This window comes from Corvus hawaiiensis, chromosome 7, assembly GCF_020740725.1.
Source record: "Corvus hawaiiensis isolate bCorHaw1 chromosome 7, bCorHaw1.pri.cur, whole genome shotgun sequence".
NCBI lineage: Eukaryota > Metazoa > Chordata > Aves > Passeriformes > Corvidae > Corvus > Corvus hawaiiensis.
This window is the reverse complement of record NC_063219.1, coordinates 22,372,831-22,393,900: the sequence shown is the minus strand read 5'-3', so window position 1 is coordinate 22,393,900 and position 21,070 is coordinate 22,372,831. Positions and strand designations below refer to the sequence as shown.

General features: G+C 36.9%; 1 protein-coding gene across 8 annotated transcripts in view; it reads right to left on the bottom strand.

Moving 5' to 3' along the window:
- The window catches only part of COBLL1 (cordon-bleu WH2 repeat protein like 1), an 81,339-nt gene that overhangs the window by 48,521 nt on the left and 11,748 nt on the right, over positions 1-21,070 (bottom strand). For 3 of the 8 annotated variants that reach the window (XM_048309389.1, XM_048309392.1, XM_048309390.1), the window contains exon 1: positions 295-443. The exons of 3 other annotated variants lie outside the window; for them this stretch is intronic. In XM_048309389.1, coding sequence (XP_048165346.1) covers positions 295-428 — 134 coding nt within the window. In that variant the 5' untranslated portion in view covers positions 429-443. Of the gene's footprint in view, positions 1-294; positions 444-10,444; positions 10,528-12,132; positions 12,189-21,070 lie in introns of those variants that run through there. 2 more of the 8 variants (XM_048309396.1, XM_048309400.1) reach the window with 2 other exon arrangements.

Sequence of the window (21,070 nt, the reverse complement as noted above, 5' to 3'; positions counted from 1 at the left end):
TACTACATACTTTGTCTGAAAAAGGACAAAAGACGTTAATTCTTCTTCCTTCATACAGGCCTATATTTAAGTTCTGGCAATTTATGTACTGCCCTACACCTGAATTCTGCATTCCCTCCAAGAGCAAGGACTTATATGCTACTGCAGGTATATCATTATTGGTAAACATTTTTCCTCACAGCAGGTGTTAGGACAGCACAACACAAATATTACTTTGAAGCCATTCTGTTCAGCCTCTAAACAAGGAGAAGGGAGAATAATAGCTAAAATTGATTATTCTACTTTTCTGCTTACCTCCAAGATAGCACAGGTGGTTCTTCTCCATTAATATCAGGTGAGTTTCCTTCAACAGCATATGGAGGTAGAAGGGAGGGTGTGTGTGTGTGCATGGCAAGCTCACCGTTGTTCCCTTCCGCTACTGCTGACATCAGTAAGCCTACCTATTTATAATCCCACCACCTGACCAAATAGCCTACAGAGTACATCTAGAGATTTGTACAGCCTGTAATCCTGACATATCTACTTCAGCCAATTCAAAAGAGAGTATTAAGTAGCTTTGTTATGTCTTCTGTGGCTTTATACCATAAAAAGAATCCAATCCTGTTTCCTGCACCCCTTTTATTTGCGCAAAACAAGTTTAATGGGAATTTTTAGAACTAGGACTAGTCCTTCCATCCATGCTTTTTAGCTTTCCCCATTTCTCTGACTGTGAGATATCCAACTAAACACCTCAGGTGATATTCTAGTGAATATTTAGACAACAGAGGCAAACACCCATTTACATCCAGTTAATTTCATCATCAGTACTACCTACAAAGTTAGTGAAATTTAAGATTTTCACAAATCAATTTCACAAGCAAAGTACAATATTTATGCTATCCCAAAACCAAAACCAATTCAGAAGTGTTTAAAGTAGGATAATTTACAGAAGCTTGACCTCATTGTCAGTTAAAAGCAGAAGCTGCTTAAAAGCATCTTAAAATCAATTCTCAATTCAGTTACCTTTACCCAAAGTCGATCTAATGCATGCAGCCATGGGAGGGCTGCTTGCAGCTGCGTCTGCCCAGAGACTGGGAAGGAAAGCAGTCAACAAGCTCTTTGGGCAAGTGCTGTCATCACTGGCAACATCCTGCAGGTTTCTATCATTGGTAAATGTTGCTTCTAGATCTGTATCAGGCCACAGTGTGTTTCAAAGTGGCTTGAGTACTGCTTCAGTGAGAGGAAAACACCTGTGTGAGTGCCTGTGTGCTGAGTAAACAACATTACTGACAGTTCCTTATCTAACCTTTGCTACCTGAGAAGTCCTACCACCAGCATCCATCCTGCATTATGCCAGACAAAACAGAAATCTAAGTCAGCTTTGCCTAAACATGTGTAAGGCTGAATGAAACAATTAGATGAATCAGTTGTGTTCCAAGTCGAATGCACTCGGCAACCAAACTTCAACAGTTAACAGTAGAAGAATAAAAATCCTTTCACTTGTTGGATAAGCTGAAGAGGGCAATAATGCAGATGCAGCCAGGCTTGCAGGACAGGACTGCCAGTAAAAGTTCGGTGCAAACAGGGTATCAATGTTGGCTAAAACACGAACATACTGCCTATGGCTGGTATATCCCACACAGGACACAATACTTGAGAATTTCACTTGGAGGCATTAATTATTATCTGGGTCTAAGGGCTGAAATATACAATTAATACTCACAGTAATAAAACATCTGATTTTTTTTTTTAGTCCTGCTGTTATCTTGTGGTTATTTTACATACAGTTTATCTAGTTAGCATTACCTTCCTTCTGGCTTTTACAGACTAAGCAGTAAATTTATCACTGTTGAAAAATCATATGGCTTTCCTTCAGGGAGTGACCAATGGAATTCAATACTACTGACCACAAGCAAGTGTCCAACATTTCAGATAACCTGAAAGGACAGAAAAGTTTTCCAATTCTACAAGTATGTACCTGGCCATTTTCCCTTCATCTGACAGAGGTTACTTTTACTTTTTCCCCAGTATCACTCAGCATAGACTATTAGTTTTTTGGGGGTTTGGGTTTTTGTGGTTTTGTTCTTGTTTTTTAGGCTCCCACAATACTTCTGGAAGGTAAAATAATAAGAATCTTAAAAGATGAGGAAGGAGGAGAACTTACACAAGGTATTAGGAAAAAAAAAAAAAAAACAACAAGCCACCATATAAGGGAACAGAATTTAAAAGTTTTGTTAGAATTTGGTTTAGAATTTTAAAGTACTTCTCATTTTTTCATAAAGCATCTACTTAAATTACAAATCCTGGCACTGCCTTGTAGCAAACACTTCCTAAAACTGAAACATCAACGTAATAGTATCAGCAATGAAAGGCAACGTATGAGAATGCACCATAAACTTGAATTTATTTTATAATTTCTTGTGTGTATATTTCAAAGAAGCAAAAGAATTCTATTTTTCTAAACAGAATGACACTATGGGGCTAAATACAAAACACTTCCTAAAGAGGTCCCTGTACAGGTCTCATTTCAGTACAGATCTTTCATGCTTTTTAATCCACAGAATTGTTTCCAAGACCAAAAAGATAAGACTTTTATGTACTAGTGAGGAAAATAAACCAAAACCTTTGCAGTATTCATTTTTAGATCTTTAGTACTTTCAGATTCACTTGTCAGTGATTACCCAGAGCATTTAGTACTTTTGCAATGGGGAGAAAAAAACCCCCAAACCACAATTCCAAATGCACTGTTAGAACTCAATGCTTGTGTATCAATAATCTGCATATGGAAAAGCTTCTCAGAATTATCTAGTATTTAATATCCCAAATAGGGATGTATCTGTGAAGCTGGGAACTCTTTGAACCTATTGTCTCTACTGTTATAAACAAAAGACTGTTTTTTAAAACTATCTGATACTTTATCTAACCCTGAAATAGTAATGATTATATTTTTTAAATTATATCCATGAGAAACGAAAGTCTGAAAGCAGCAAGAATAGCAGGAAATCCAGATTACCAGGGTAAGAATGGCATTCTTCCAGATTAAATTCTTGCTCTATTAAATACTCTGTTTCTTCAGTTGCTTTGTACCTACTGAGATGACATCTCATCTGTGATGGACCAACACAGTCAAGTCTCCAGGGAAAAGCAACTAGTTTTGTTATATCAAAAAGAATTGGAGAAGAGAGCATAGACAAGAGACTTCCAAATGCCTTGGAAACAGACCAAGAACTTGTTTTTCTTATGCAAGTCACACATCAACAAGGAAAGTTGATTTTAGATTGTATCATCACTCAACATTAAGCGGGACTTAATTATTTTACCATTAGTTAACATTTGGTTTAAGGATTTCATGCATCATCAACAGACAATGCTGTTGTATGTTCACTTTTCACTTACTTGGAACAGATAAAACATGACAAATTGGTACACGTAGAAAAGGTAAATGTAAGAACATGGTCTCTCAGCTCTCATGTCCCTTAAGCCATATCTCACCTTTGACCATCTCTCTTGATCCTCTCTGAACCTTAGGAGTCTCTTTACTACATCCCTTTGGCTATGAGAGAGACCAGAACCATGCACTGTATTGTCATTACAGATTTATACATGGACAAAATCCTGTTCTCCCTTTTGTTCCCTATTCCTTTGCTAATGCACACAGCAAACTGATTTGTAGTAAGTCTATCTAAAGTGAATTTAACCTCATTTCATTATCCATTTACTTTTGAAAAACCTTTCTGCAAGTCTTCACAGTCATATCTCCTCTTATTACAATGAAAAATAGCTTTTTACTGTCATCAAAGTGTCACTTCACTATTCAGCTGCTTTCCTACATTATTAACATGTTGAATTAAGAGTTCCAGCACAAATCCCTACAGAACTCCAAGGTGGCATGCCCTCACCTTCATAGCAGAACATTTACCATATCACTGTTCTTATTTTGGGGCAAATTATATAACCATGCAAGGTTTACTGTCTTATGTTTAGTTTCTTAAAAAGCTTTGGGCTGGAGACCAGAAAGAGCCTTTTGAAGGACGAGCACAACTGTGCCAGAGGGCTTTTCCTCAAACATTTGGTCAGCACAGCCCTTAGATTCTTTTCTGTTTTTACAGCTTAAGACACTTACATGGTAGATACACCACTATATTAGAGTTCCTGACTTTATTCTAACTGTGCTTGGTGCATGAGTCTGCAGAAAAACAGATTTTTATTGTTAAATTCAGCCACCAAATTTAGTTTGTCTTGAATAAGATAGTACTTAAGAGCCCTCAACAAAGCTGTCCTAGTTGCTGTGCAAATTCAGATCAAAAAAGAGAGTGCCTACTCAGAAAACATCTGTGGACCAAAGGACAGGCCTGTATTTTGGGCTACCTTTTGACAGTATGACTTCCCATAAATTGGTGCCTGACCCTTTCACTTCTCTACCTCAATTACAACCTTTTATCCTCATTTTCACATTATAGATCCAACCAACACAAAAATATGCAAACACTAGCACGTTTTTACCTGAGTCATTATTTCATCAATCTGCTGCAAAAGATCTGCCTCACTATCCCAAAATTGTTTCAGTATCTTCTTCTGTCCCAATTCCCTGTCCCACCACCCAAAGAACAATTTCTGTAACTTTTTCCATGGGATCACTATGCTCTTCTCACCTACAGCTTCACTTGCATTACACCTACAAATACCTGACAATTAAGAATCCGTATTATTTCTTGGTAAGTGCATGGTAGTACATGACAACTTCCCTCATGTTTAGGGTAAAAGAGAACCAGAAATCAAGGGACTTAGGATAGTTTGTGACAATTAAGCTCTACAGAGGAACACAAGGGTTAAGATAGAAGAGGCAAAAGCATTTGATGAGCAAAATGCTTCAATTCATGCTCACTAGGTCAGAGAACAAGAGCATACTAATAGATGTTATCCAGAAATTTTGTTCACTTAAAACCAAAAAGAACTGCAAGATAATCCTCAACTTCTGAATTTTGGTGATTCAGACATAGTTGAGAGAATATGACACTAAAGTTAAGAGGTCATTAATCACCCAGAAATTATCTGGGTGGTCAGCATCTCCTCCCCCCCAGGTATACAGGTTACAACACAGAAATGTCTAAGTGAACCAAATACAACATTTAAGGAATAAATGACACATTACTACATGGTGGTACATAGTATTGTCATGGGATTAATGGTTGCGAGGAATAAAATATAAGAAATAAGAGACAACCAGGGTTGTAAACTGGGTGATTTTTTTCCTGTATTTTTCATGTCAATTTGATACAGCTAGGTAACAGATGGTATATTATGTTTTTCCTGCCTTGACACAATTTAAAAACAAGTTACAGATGGCTATAATGAAATCCTCATTAACACACTTATATTTTCACAGTTCAGTATGGCACTAATGAAACTTTCAGGTCTGGAATTTCCTGTTGGTTAATTAGTGGTTAGGTTAATAGCCTGAGGAAGTGCACAACCCAAAAAGTTTCCTTATTGTTTAATCATATAATTACTATATTCATATTTCTGGGAAAGCTGTCAAGACAGATTTAATGTCACAGTAAAGCTACCTTTATAACCCTCCCTCGTTTTGTGAAACAACTGTATTATTATATTTAGCAGAGCATGTGGGCAGGAAAGCCACGAACAGGCCTAATTCAGCTGCCTCTGGGAAGTTTCAGCTTGTTTTTATTTTGAAGATACCAACTTAGAGAATTCTGCCAATACACATTACACCAAAAACACTCTACAGAAAAGCTAGGATCAACAACTATGCATCTCTTGCTCCAATGTTATCATATGATCATTGATTAATGCTTAAATAATTACTTTTTTAAAATCCCAGCTTATACTCATCTACCAAAGCTTGAAATATGACATATGGTTAATAGCATACTGAGATAGCCCTAAATCTTTGATCTAGAAAGAGGGGTAAAAAAATAGAATCACCACAAATCTTGCATTCAGATTATTCCCCCAAATTAAGCTGCTACCCGCTGTAAGTTGTGTTATTACACAACATGGTTAAAATAGTAGTGAAAGATGTGGAATTCAGCACTAAAAACTAAAAACCCTCTGGGGTTTAGTACCCATATACTAGTTACTACCTGATGACACTGTGCCCTCATTACTGCGCTCCTTACGTTGTAACGCAAAGGCTGAAGCCAAAGCCATGCCCTGGCCCAGCCATGCCTTCACCAGGTGGTGCAGCCACACTTCCAGGTAACCCACACCCACACGCAGTGCTATGGTACAAGGAAGCTGGTGGCTTGGCAGAACTAAGTCCCAAAACATTACTGAGTGCTGTTGTTGGACTTTTTTTCTTTTTTAAGTGCCATCACTGAAAAACTACATCGAGAAATTGTGATACCCTTGTTACCGAGCACAAATGGAAACAACCATACAGTTCTTTGAAGTGCTAGAGCTTCAAAAGAGGATAGCCACTGCCAAACCATCATGAAAGCAAATAATGTGGAAAACTTGACTTGTGACTGAAGTTACACAGTTAAAAAGAGACAGTATCCAAAAATTTAAAAGTTGTAATGCTAAAAATATCTTTTAGGCCCAGCAAGCTCATTTATGACAAAGAACTGCAAGGAAAGAGAATTTGCATTCTCTAACAAACATATTATTGTTACGACTATTCTGTACGATTTTACAGACCTCCCATATTTCACAATCTATTTTGACATTAAGGAGAATTGAAGCAGTATTATCTTCCTTAACCAGCAGAAGTGGGAGCCATGTACTGCAAAGACTTTCTGGAACACTAAATGTCACTACTGGATTCAACAGTCCAGTACATCGAGAAACAAATCGGAAAAACCCACAGTGTTTTTAGGGATCTGAGAACTCCAGCTCCAAACGGAGTTGCAGTGCTTACTTAAATCACTCCCAGAGGCCTAGAAAGCTAATTTAAAAGAATGACAGACAAAATAAAGCTCCTGCAATGATTTTCTTCTGGAAAAATCCCATCTTTTAATTCAGAAGCTTTCAGATCCACTTTCACATGCAAGTTTCCATAATAATATCCATTCCTTGACAGAACAGTCTGTACTGTGACAGATCTTTCTATGGCACTGCTGCAGTTAAGAAATTTAGATGTAGCTTTAGTTAGAAGTTAAACAAGTTTCTCGTTCTGAATATTTACACACAGTATAATGCAGTTTTAAAAAACCTGTACCTCTGGTCAAGTTCAGTAATACTCACTCTCCTTTCAAAACAAAACATTAAAAATAATTGCAATGTTTCAATGCTAAACAGCAGTTTGTGAAGCAGGGACACTTTGTTTTTGCTTCATCCAGCACTCCCTCACTTCATTCTTCAGAACAGTGCATCTGGTGCAACAGTTCTCTTAATCTTTTGAGTTTCTGTGCTTATCAGATGATAAACAGAGAAAATATAAAAGAACAAAATCTAATATTATATTATAGATATAAACTTTGTCATGCAAGTTTCAGGTACTTCCTCAAAGTGAAGTAAACACAAGACAATGGAAAAATTATACAGTTAATTGTACTACAAGGATAAATACTTGTAAATACTAAATCTGTACATACTATACTTGTAAATACTAAAATCTGTGTAGAAAGTCCTCCCCTTTTTAATAATGACATCAAACAACTCAAATGAGAGTTTTGCTTTACAGAAGGTGAAACTGATTTACAAGAGGGTATTCATCAGATAGAGGTAAGAAGTCATCTGGGGAGCAAAAGTCCACAGTTATAAAGATGGCACATGGGAAGGAATATGCCTCAGGTTCCCTGCTACCCACGAGACAGGAATGAGGAAGAACAATGCAGTGTTCGTTCTTTCTTAATACACACACACACATAACCTCCTTAATTAAGATAAGCATCTATCTTTGGAATCAGTACCACAGACAACTAAACTGGGAGTGTAACACACCAGTTTCTGGAAGGGGCAGCTAGTCATATTTGGGGATTCTCTCTATCATTCTGAAGAAGAAAGCTCAAATCAACAGAGCCAAAAAAATAAAAGATAAGGAAATATGCCTTCCAAAATACAGACTTTATTCTAGATAAAGCAGAGATGATACGGCACCATTACAAAACAGTATAAAATATCTTGAAGAAGATTGAATGTAACAGGTCAGCATGATGAAAATGTTATTTGTACCAAAAAAAAAATTTTTAAAGGCTCATTTAGTTTTCTCTGCTTCAAATCCCTAATTCTAAATTAACATTCAGAAATGCAAGTGAATTCAGTCTCTGTTACATGTGGTTTTGACCCAGCACAGAGTATGCCTATCGAAGCCATGAGCAGCCACAGATTCTCCAGTAGAATGCTGTGGGAAATGGTGTCACAGGCTTCACTAAGGCCCAGGTAAGCAACATCCACTAGACCTTGTTATAGGAGTACAATAGGTTGGTCAAGCAGAACCTGCCTTTGCCAAAACCATGCTGGCTGGGACAGATCCCCTGGTTGTCCTGTACATGCCACATGATATCACTCTAGATAATCAGCTCCATAACCTTCCCTAATTACCTGGGGTGTACAGCTCATCACACAGTGCCGTACTGCCTGTGCAGACTGTCTGCTCTGTACAAAGGCACAAAAATGCTTAACAAAATTTTGTATACTAATAAATCCCAAGTTCTTCAAAAGCTCTTCACATATTTGGACCATCACCTTGATTTTCCACCTACTCAGAAAAGATTAAAAGAGGATGTGATACAAATATTCAAACACTTCTATTTGTGCGGACTACAAACCATGAAATTCTACCAAATTAAAGAAAAAAAAAAAAAAGAGAGAGAGAGAGAAAAAGGAATATATTTACACATGCAGCAATAGGCCTCTAATACCACAGCAAGTTCACAAATGTTTCTAGGAGTCTTGTCTGGATGCGCTGCTAGAAAAGCATTATATTATTATGGTTACAGTCACGGAACATTTGGTCTGCTTTATCTGTATTATCTGCTTTTAAACTCAAGAATACAATACACCAAGTTTTTATGACTCAGTGTTTTACTGTAGCCCTGTAAACATTGCAAGCCTTCAACAGAAAGGCAAACAGTTACAGTAAGTGACTATTTCTGGCAATATTTTTTCCTATAAAATATCAAACAGCCCAAGTTAGACACAGCATATCCCAGAACTGAAGGAAAAGCATGTATCAAAACTGGGGTTTTTTTTCTTTGGGTTTTTTGCTGTTTTCCCCTCCCACTGTCAGCTGTTTGTGCAAACCAAAATGCATCTTTTCATAAAGGTTCCTAGAGACAGAAAGTTTTAGAGGTGAGATCTTGTGACAATTTTCTAAATTTTAATTTTAAAGAAAGACATAAACAAAAATACCTATCAAAAGGATATGGCAGGGCTTACAGCACAGTCATGAATTTCACTTCCACAACAGTGAGCAGCTATTTTCTTTCCCAGTGAAATAAAGTGCCATAAAACACACTAGCAGGCTTTTAATCACCATGCTGAAGACTTACTAGAATTTGATACATGGGATACAAGTTTTGAAATGTATTTTCTTAAAATAAAATTACAGTCCTTTTGTGATCTATGGTATTGAAGGAGACATTGTGCCAGGCAAAATTCTAATACAGGAAGGACTCAGGAGCTGTGATACAAAAGAACATACTTTTATGTGTACATTTCCATATTCTGTCTTCTGTTTGAAGAAGGAGTAATCAGAATTGTCTATGACTTATACTTGAGTCATTTTAAAAACAAAACCCAAAATCTAAAGGACCATTAACTTGTTCCTTCCTTTGCAATTCACAGCAGCCTGAAGGACTTCTGCAACAACTAACTTAAATCACGGACACTTTAGTTTACACACCCCCACTACTACAGAAGCCTGATGTGAACTAGAAAGACTAAACAAGCTTCCTAAATAAAGACAAGTAATCAGAAACTTCTCTGTCCCTTTTCCTCACACCCACTTCTGCCTTTGGTTGTTCCTACATGGAAATCTACACTTACCAAAACACATATTTAACTGCAAGTATTATAGCACTCCAAACTTTCACAAAAATAAAACTACAGTTTTGGACTGCTTCTTTGTAAGCTTTTTGTTCAACATTTTGCTTAGATACACACTGCATTTATAATAAAAATAATAAATAAAAAAAGTGCAACCCTTCTTGACAAAGAAAGGAATCATCCTGCCAACACTGCAAAAAGAAAACTGCATTTTTATTTCTCACTATTTAAGACTTTCCAACTTTACTACAAAACTTTCCAACAAACAGTACAAGTATGGACTGTAGTATCAGATATTTCCACTGCTGGTTTTAAGATTCTGCAGGAACTCAGACACCACATACATACAGCTCTATTTACAATTTACACACAAAATATATTAATTTGGAAAAAGAAACATCCACTTTCCAGAAAAGACCAAGTATAACTTTTGTAATTAGGAGACAAATGGAAATGTAAGCACCTGCTTATCAGAGAAAACCTAGACACATTAAGTATACAGCTTGATACTTACCATGCTCTCACATTTTTCGTTTCTATTACTGAAAAATACAAAGCCCTCAGTGACGACGCTGAAGCCCAGAGGTGTCTCAGTAAGGCACGCTGAGGCTTTGCTAGCCCAGACTTGATTTGTCCCCTTAGTCACTCGCCCTGCCTCCGCACAGCGTGAGCAGCTCTGGGGCAGGCACTGAAACCCAGGCAGTGCCATGGGCCAACAGCAGGGCACGCGTAGGAAGCGTCTTTCATTAAAATAAATACTTTGCAGCAAGAAAATACCGAAAGCATGTTCAAAGTGCTACATTAAAAACTCTTACAACACTAAAAGCACTGACTCAAATATGTATCTAAACGTGAGGGCCTGGGGAGTGGCAGGCCTAGGGGTGGTGGACTGTGGCAGTGAGCCCAGATGCGGGGATGTTACTGCTTCCACCCGGGTACAAGGGGCTCTTCTGTTGCTCCCTGCCAGAACGACGGTAAGAAAATACAGACAGGTAAACCCCTGCCTTTCATTCAGAGATGTTACCAAACCTAAGCTGGCTGTGAGGAAGGAAAGGTTCTCCTCACCAAGACATGCCAAGCAGGTGCAGTGCTGAAAAGTTCCTTCCTATGTGTTTGCTTGGTGTGAAATATCTTCCACATGATATTACTTTCTATATATGAAAACCAGTCTTAAACATCCAGGTACTTATCCCACCAAGATTTGAGCAACTCTGTAAAATGGTGCAAGGCAAAGCACTACTACTTCAAAGCATAACGCTGCTTTTAAAAACAAAGTCTCTCTGATATCCCTCAGTTTAAGTCAACAAAAATGCAGACTTCTTGAATACAAAATAAAATCAACTACCTCCATAAGCAATGTTGTGTCTACCTAGGCAACCTAATTTTCAAGTTAAACCATCTGCCTAGAAAACTGACTACCTGGAAATAAAATATTTGCATATGCAACATTGCTGGAACTGATGAGACAAATTATCATAGTACTTCAAGTTATTGCTGAGAAGTGACACATTTTGCTTTCCAGCTCCAGTGTGATCTTTCCTTTTCAATGACCAAACCAGGCACTGCTTAGTGATTTGATGCACTAGGTGAATGAACTGGTATTGCTCAGAAATTCTGTTTCTGGTTCTTCATCTAAGCAGGTTTCAGCAAGGACAAATAATGCTAAAGATAGGCTCCAAAAAAGTGCTGTACTATCCTGGTTAGACCAGGTCGGCAGCTAGGAGCACAGACATCTTGTAAGTTCACAAGTAACTTTCCCTCTGGGGATGAGGCAGCAGAAACCGGTTGCTTTAATAGAAGCCATGAAAAAAGAAAGCCACAGGGTGGCACTGCAAGTAGGCTGTATTTTGAAACTACTTTGCTGTTTATTCTTCTCCAGACAAATCAGAGCATATCTAATCCCATCTGCATAAAACAGGAGAGTGGTTCAGTAGTTTATCTTCAAACATTGCATTTTCCAGCAACAAATATGCCTAGAATATAAATCAAATCATAAAAGATGCACCTACTTCAGAATTGTCAGGGTATTTTATAAATTCATAAAATGCTATTTAAGAGCATTAACACAAGATTGCTATTGTAAAGACAGGCTAGGAATTGATACCTATTTCGAGGTTTTCAGTTCATTTTGAAACAATTTAAGAAAAAATCTTCCCAAAGCATGTGCATTTTCATACAAAAGCTAAAGAATTTTCTTCATACCATGACTTTTTATCCATGTTGAGATGGCAAAATCTCAAACAGGTCTCTCTCTTCCTCTGAAAGAAAGGACAGTATTAACTTTAAAAAAAGTATGTGAAAAAGTCTTAACACAGCATTCAATACTATCATATGTTTTTAAAACACTTTCCTTCTCATATATAAAGGAATCACACCTAATTTCATCCAATCTAGATGACTTAGTACAGTAGTATTCCAAAGCTAAACTTAGGAGTCTATTTAATCTGCTTTGTTGGCTTCTTCTCTCCCAAATTTCAAATCCCTGACGTTTGAGTTAAAGCAAAAATATTTGCAAAAACTGCCATTCCTGTTCATTTAGTGAAGAAATCGATTTTCAAAGGAAAATTGGAGGTCATCCAGGATTGTAAGCTACTTTCTACTTTATAAAACAAAAAGTCTCTTCAAGATATAAATTTGATATTTCACTAGATTCTGAACTAACAGACACTATATGACTATGCACAACCATTTTAGTTGCTGAAGTCCTAGATCAATTTAAGTTTTCAGTTTAAAAGTACCATCACTAACAAATGAAAATAAACAGAAAGTTGTGTTTTTGTTCAGTTGCACCATAATATAAATTAGAACACCAATTCATCTGCTATCATTTTTCTTACTCCAGAGGGCAAGAATTCTAAAAAACAGAAAGTTTTATTTTATTCCCTCAGACAGACGTTCAAGAGTGGACTTATTAATTATTCCAACTGCCAAGTAACTATAAACCGTTCTTTCTGCTACAAGATTGCTCCCTGTATTTTTAAAACTGTTTGTATATGGAGATTACTTTGCTATTAGATAGCATAACATTAATATATGGGCAAAGAAATATGCCAATATAGCTGTGACTTTAACATTAGATAAGGCAGATTATGTAACAGTATTGATTGCCAAAGCTATACAAATTTGATTTGAGCACATATTTGCCTACTTTGTGGACTCATACTAAAGCACTCTAATAAAGTGTTTCAGAACATACGCCTGACAAAGACTAAATTAAGAATTTAGTGGCCTAGAAAAATAAATTCATTTTAGTACCAAAACATCAGTGCCTGGTGTCAATATTGCTTAAAAATCATGTATTTAATAGAAAAGTAATTAAGGCACCTCCCTCTCAAAAAACCAAATCAAACCACCAGTCAAGCACAGAACTCAAAGAAAATTCTTACTACTATAAAGATTTGTCTGTTATTTTCTCTGCTTGGAATGGGAGAGCAGGGGCTTCTATTGACTTGTTGGTGTGTAGACACTGAGTAACTACACTTCCAACACTTCATACAAGAACTTCCCAGTTCATCAGTTCAACATCAGCTATGATACTGTTGACATGTAACACTGCAAGGTCATGTGCTAAATGCAACTACTGGAAGTGAACTCCATTAATTCTAAATAAAGTAACTATTTTAGCAAAAATAGACACACTGGATGCAATCTAATAGGCTTCCAGTATGCTTCCTAATATGCATCTCTGTTCCCCTCTACTGATACGTATGCCATTATTAATAGAAAGCTAAATGAAAGTGGACAAATTTGGGAAGTAGCTACACTGTTCATCAAGGCCATATCCTTAAAAGTATGGACGTTGAGGAAGCTGTGTCTAAGAAGAGATATGGAAGTAACTAGCATGTCTTTTGTTTGAATTGTAAGAATTTGTTTTCTTCTGCTTTTTAATTTCCTTATTTAAGACATATTAGTGCTCATAATTAATTTGTATGTATTTTTCACAGCTTTGAAATAAAATCTCTGGACAGCAGAAACTAGCCAATGCATTAGGCTTTCATAGTTGGACATTAGTAACTGGAATAGCAACTGGTCTATGATACACCATTACAGAATTTTCAGTTCTAGATAAGAGGTCACACACACACACACAACCCCAGCAAGGGGGAAAAAAAAAAAAATAGCCTAATTTAGACTCATAAAATCAAATACCAAAGAAAGGATTCTACCAATCCTAGTCCTGTCTCACCCAATGTGGAACAAAAATCCAAAACTAACAAATATAATCTATGTTTTCACATCTTAGGTATCTGAGAACTTCATAGTTATTTATTTATGCAGATGACTAAATACTTCCCTTCATTTTTCAAATATCCTTGAACAGAAGTATTTATTCAAGAACATAAATGACAGAAAATAAATGGCTGTATAGCTCTTGTCACTGCAACGCAAAAACATTTAAGTCCAGTTCTTAACAACTGCAGTATCACACAATTTAACACTTCCTCAAAAGTGCAATCAATATCTAGTCCAAATTTCTGCACAACCCACAAGAATTTAGATATAAAAAAAATTTTAAAAGCCAAACAAAACCCTTCACACAACTATTCCTAGCCAGCAGTGAGAGGCACATTCTTATATTCCCATGGAAAGTTAACTGCACGAGGAGCATGGCTGCATGTTCCCTTGAGGCCAGGCACAACTGAACTATTGGACAAAGAACAAGTTCTGGTCCCAATCACTTGCACATACACATAGATCATGGGAACTCATTTCCCCTGGGTCACTTGGTTACACAGCTGCACGTGTGCCATTTATTTTTAGAACACAAATTTTTTTTTTAAATGAACAATCAAGTTGATCATGAACTACATGATCAAAAAAAAAAAATCCAGAAGAGACAAAAATATCTGTCTGTATTGCTAGCATAGCATGCTTCACAGCATAAGCTAAACACACATGCAAAGCTAGTTTTGTACTGTTCAGCGAAACGATCTTATGAGCTGCCAAGTTAAAAACTTAAGACGGGTGACTACTATCCTATCACTCCCAGGAGTCCAAGATCCATGATGCAGAAGCCCCATCACGCTATGAGAATCTTGTCCCTGTCCCAGTTTCTACTCAGAAGTCTTGAAGACTTCTTTAACAATTTCAATAGGACAGAGGAGTGATGGTGGATGGAAAATTGATGTAATCATGTTACTGCCACTACCCTAATACATAAGTGGTTCTGTGCTGAAAGTTCTGGGACAGCCACAAATTAAGTTTTTTGGAGAAAGTTGGTCTAGTGTTGACTCAGACATATTGACAAGGAGCAGAAAAATAGAATACAGCTTTATTTGAGCCTTCATTTATGTAAAAAGTCTCAAACAAGCTGTGACCTGCTAGTAAGAGATGCCAGAATTCACTTGTCAAAATAGGAGTTACAGTAGGTAAAGACAGAGGAAACTGAGTGATTCTGGATGCCTCTTCGTAAGGTCCACCAACCTCTCACCCTGTTCTCAATCCAAGGACGAGCCACTGGCTACACAACCTCACTGGGTCCCACTGCTAATCATTATATGCATCACAAGACCACACCTTCTAAATAATCAGCAGCAGCCTGGCTGAATCTTTTTGCTAAACAAAAAAACCCCTAACTCAGCTAAAAAATGTTCATAAGACGCACTATTTCTGTGCATAAGGTCACATTATGTGCTCAAGCTCACCATCATTTATATTCTCATAATTCCATTTTCTGCATATTTGCTGATGTGAAACAGGGTTGAATGGGGGATATTTCTGCCATGGCAACATTTCAGACTGTGTAAAACATTTTTTCAGACTGCAAGTATGACCCAACAGCCTTTAAAAATATTCTATATCATTAGCTTTCTGGTGTCAGAGGTGGCAAATAAGGATACCAGGTGACTGTCAAAAGCAAAGAATCACCAAGCAAAGAATCAAACAATGACAAAAACTTCTGAGAAAATTGCAAGACAAATTTTACAGCTAGGCCAAGCAATCATTTCTCTATCGTTTTACAATTACATGACCACATAACTTTATCACAATTCATGTTAAGTGATGCAGCTAAGTGACTGGGGTGAAAGAAACAACAGAAACAGAATAATTTGGAAAAGACCCTTAAGATCATCAAGTCCAGCCATAAACTTAACAATGCCAGGTTCTTACCTCCTCCAGTGGAGGGATGAAACTGCCTTTTCAGGTTGCCCACCCCGATCATATTCTTTTAATTTTTTTAAATAATGAAAATATTAAAGTAATCATCCCTTCCATTTTGGCCAAGTTACATACAAGCTTAGTTGCCAAAGCAACCAGTTGCAGGCCTTGGCACCCCACCCTCTTTTATCATGTAGCTCTTTCTGAAAAATCTCAATATTTTATTGCCAAACTCAAATCTGAAACTCCCACTCATGGAAGCTTAAGAGATGTAAATCATCTGCTTCCTTTCTTGGCATCCTGTGTCTCCAAACATGACACTGTTACATTCAAATCAGACTAAATTAGCAAGCCTAGACATTTAAAATGACATTAAGCAGACAACATTGTGGTCAACCCTTTCAATTCTTTGATATGGCAGTTTTATCTCTCACCAGTCTTGTTTATTTCTAACAAAATTATAATAACAATACAATTTAAATAAACCAACAAAGCAGAGCTCTCACTGTTATTTCACTGGATTTGCTGTATATAATTAAGCTTAAAAGCAAACTGAATGATCTCTTATACTTACTATTATTTCAGTATTGCACTAATTGCAGAAGGAGTCCTTACATCAGCTGACCAAATTAAAATAGAAGTTGGGGTGTATCAGCTGAGACTATGAAATGTTATGGTGCAATGCAACTGTTCTACCGAAAAGTTAGTTGGTCAAAACAGCTCAGAACAATAAAAATTGATTCGGGTCAGGTTAGAGTACCTTCCAGAAAATACTGACATTTTTCTGATGGCAAAGCCAACATTTAACAATAGGAACTGGTGACATCCCTCACTCTTGCAGTTTAAAGCCTTAAGTGAAGCATCAGAGGTTCTATGAAAAACATGCTCCTTATAGGTTTTTTAAATCTTTTTATTTATTTTTACTTCTGACGATCTTAGCATGACAAAACAGAAGTTTGGTCAGTGAAAGTATCCATCAGAATTTATGGGCTCCTTGTACTTAATGTCTTCTTGATTTAATTCCCAGGATATCAGTTATTTTTCTGTTAATTGTAAGGTCAAAGAGGACCCCATGGAAGCAATAAGCAGCAGGAACTAAATAAACAGAAGACCGGATCTTTAATGCAAATGTGTTTCCTGGAGGAAAGGAGTAAATCAGTGCAGATAATGTAGTACAGAAGCAGGAAAAAAAGTTTAAAAAAAAATAAAAATCACATGTTCTAAAACAATCTGTTCAAAACTTTTCTCCCTGGAACATAAGTAGCTCTTCAAAACCAGTGCCCTGCTGAGGAATTTACGTACTTGCCAAGGTTTGAGTTACTAATCAAAAGCAACAGCTATTTGCTTTGTGGATGAAAAGTTGTAGCACTTGCTCCAAATTAAAAATAAACCAAACAAGCAAACAAATCACAATTATTTTAAGGTACAATGCAAGTGCACAGTGAGAACCGCCTGTGTGAGTGCGTAACTGAGACAAGCACCCCAGAATACATCCCCCTTCATTAGAAGTTTCAAGAAAAAGAATACTGGTAGTACAATTAAGAGGCCTTCAGAGTACTGAACCAGTTCACATAATGCTTAATGCTTTCCAAATCCATCAGTTACAAGGTCACACTAGGGTAATTCCACAGCATGTCTCCCGATAACCATGCTTCTGGCCTGTTAAAGAACTATGCATTTATATGAACAGCTAGAATTTAAAATTTATCTTTAATAACCAGAGAGCATGACTACTTAGATATTATGTGCATTTTCCAAAATCACTGTTCAACCCTAAATCCTTATCCTGATTTAATAAACCACCACTACAGACACTAGGACATCTGATAACTGACAAATATGTTTTCAAAAATTAAGCTTCTGGCCCCAGAAAAGGTTCCCCTTCCCAGAATTTTATCTCTATATGTAATATGGTATCCTCCCAAGTACATCCAATATAACTTGATCTGTACTACAGAAACTCCTTGTGGTTCAAGAAAGACTTCACACCTGATAGTTCCTACAACTACTTAGTAATGAAATGAAACATTTTCAAGATTTTGAACCTTCTTCCTTCTATTCCACCGCTGTGAAAAAGCAGAAAGAAGTAGATTAGAAAGGCCTCACTTCTTCAAGAACACATCCATTACTTGTTATTGGAATACAATCAAATCCTAGTTTTAAATATAAAGTTATTTTACCAACATGTTTGATTAAAAAATACTGAAAAAAGGGTACCATAAGGAATCATAAATTATGAAAAGGAGGTACCAATAGGTACCTTGAGAGCCTAAACACAGCTGCCTACATAAGCCTGCAAAGTTCCTGCAACATCCTTCCCTCACAGAACTTCAGTTAAATGTAGGTAAGTGATGGTAAACAATGGAGTAGTCATTATAAGTATCAAACTTCATGACAACTATGCATTTGAAAGATGAATTTATGTTTCAGTATAAAGCATAATTGATACTAAAACTATATTAAGTTTGTGCCATGTGAAGATTTTTTCAGGAACGAATTATATCTGCTTTCCCTTACAGTACTGCACAACTGACTCACCATTGCTGCCTTTTCCCTTTCTTTCTCTGTTCCTCTGCTTCCATCAGCAGCATGGTTTCCCATCTGATTCATGGTCAGGATTCTTACTGCAGGGAGGCTAACTGTGCATTTGAGTACAAATGCTAAGAGGATGACAACACTCTACTCAGTGCAAACTGTTATGCTAAAATCACTCTACCAAAATAGTTCCGGCTTTGAGGACTTTTCCAAAAAAATTTCTATAAGGACGTTAAGTATATCACAGGAATACCAATTCAGCCTTTATCCAGGTACTTACTGTTGTTCCAGATTCAGCTAATTCTGCCTGAGAAAAACTTACTTATATTTCCTAAATAATGATCTAGGCCATCCTACAGTGCCCTACAGATCTGCCATGGGGGTTGCCCTAGAAGATCTTCAAAGGTCGCTTCCAAGCCAAGTAATTCTATGATGCCCCTGAAGACAAAAATAAACTGGTAGAAATCAAAGGAAGGAAAATATTTTGGCAAACCTTCTTCTTGAGGAGAGTAAGTATATGCGGATGTAGTGCTTAGAAGCATAAAAACTATTAAATTAATTTTAAAAACAAAGGCAACAGCATTCTAGTTGGCATTAAGAAACAGTAGAACATTACAAACAGGGCAAAGAAGTCTTTTAAAAGAGAGTACGAGAACAAACCAAAACCAGCTTAGGCTATCAAACAAAAATTTAAAGAAGCTATAAGTGAATGCAAAAAAAACCAGCAAGGACACCGGCACAGGGAGAAAGCCAACTGGCCATTTCCAGATGCCACAACTGACTGGATACAGCTTGAACCAGCAGGGTTTAACAGGCACTGGGGAAATATTTCACATCCTCTTCAGTAAAATCACCTTTGACTTAAGTATAGCAAAGGGGTTGTTCTAAGCAATAATAAACAGATAAAAATAACCCCATTCTGTTTGTTCTATTGAATAGGGGATTAAAATAACTGGCAAGGCTTTAAGTCATGAGCTAGAGGTGGATTCACCAGGTCACAATTGGAAAAGGAGAACTGCCAGTCCTTGATAAGCACAGCAATTACCATTCTTTTATATACAGAACTACTCTAAGGGAGTACAGCTTCCTTAAACAGCAATAACAGCATATCCTTTAATTTATACAGCAGTCCTGCAGCAATACAACCAACATCCTGTTTTCATCTTACAGTACAGCTGGGCACTTTGTCTACATGCTTTATTTATCAGAGTCCCCATAACTGAGTGCCTTGTCATTATAAGAAACAGCACCCTTCAACATACAGCATTTTACCTTCCTGGTTCTTTCCTTACGAACATTCTTACATGGTACCTACCTGATCTACAGAGTACATAGATGTTTACTGTGAGTTTTGGCACAATGTGACTTCAGTTTATAAACGTTAACCAAATAAAGTAACACACTTCTCCCACTCAAGAAGTCATTAAAAAACCACCCAAGAAAATTCAGACAAAAAGGGTTTTCTTACTTCCTGGATTCCAAAGGAAAGGACAAAAATATCTAAGCTGCCAGATCTCCTAAAGCCTGTAAAACACACAAATTCCTGATATCTGAAACCATCTCTAAGTTCTTCCTGGATTTAGACGTTTTCCCTGAATATAACACCAAACCTCTGTAAAATGCCTAAAAGAATATATGTCTAAAACATTTGATCAGACGTAACACAGATTACTTATTAATTCTGTATCCTGTGTTATCACAACAGTCGGAATCCTGTCAGAAATGCAGTACTTTCCACATTCTTGCCCATGAAAGTAACCAGCCAAATAGCATTTTGAATGATTTACATGCTCATACTCTGTAACCATGCAGTAACTCATGTACATGCCATTCACATGTTGTCACACTTTAGAAATAGAAAGATCAAGAGTGCTTAACTCTTAACCACTTTATTTGTTCTAAAGTGTTAGAAGAAATTCTTGCTTATTGAATACATTAAACCACTAAAACTTATAAAATGAGGAAACTTTTGCTAGCTACATCTGTAACACATCCACATTTTTTATCCATTTATCCTCAAGAAAGTGGTAAACTGCGTGTCAGCACAATCTCAGTGGAAACAAAAAGACAATTACTAATACCAATACAGGGAAAACTTCTTATTTAGAAGTTAATGACACTGATTCAAGAGCAACAGAGAACCTTGGATTTGTCTGGTCAGAAAAAACCCTGTGGTAGGGGCAAAGAACAGGCAAAATTACTGCCAACACCATACAGCAGAAGAAGCCAAAGTGACAAGGATGCAGATCAGAATACCACCTTGACCAGAGTGTCCTTAGCGGCAGGAGCTAGGTCTGGGGCAAGTTGCAGAGAGTTTATTTGCTAAAATCTCCAAAATTTGTCATGATTTCCCCACACTTAACTGCAGCAGATCAGTACTTTACAGAATGTAAACTGAAGCTAAGAAGTGGAAAACCAGAGCAGTCAATGTGGACAAAAAGTTCATGAACAGCTATCTATACAGATCATAGAAGCAGAACAAGACGTAAACAAGGGAGCACTAAAA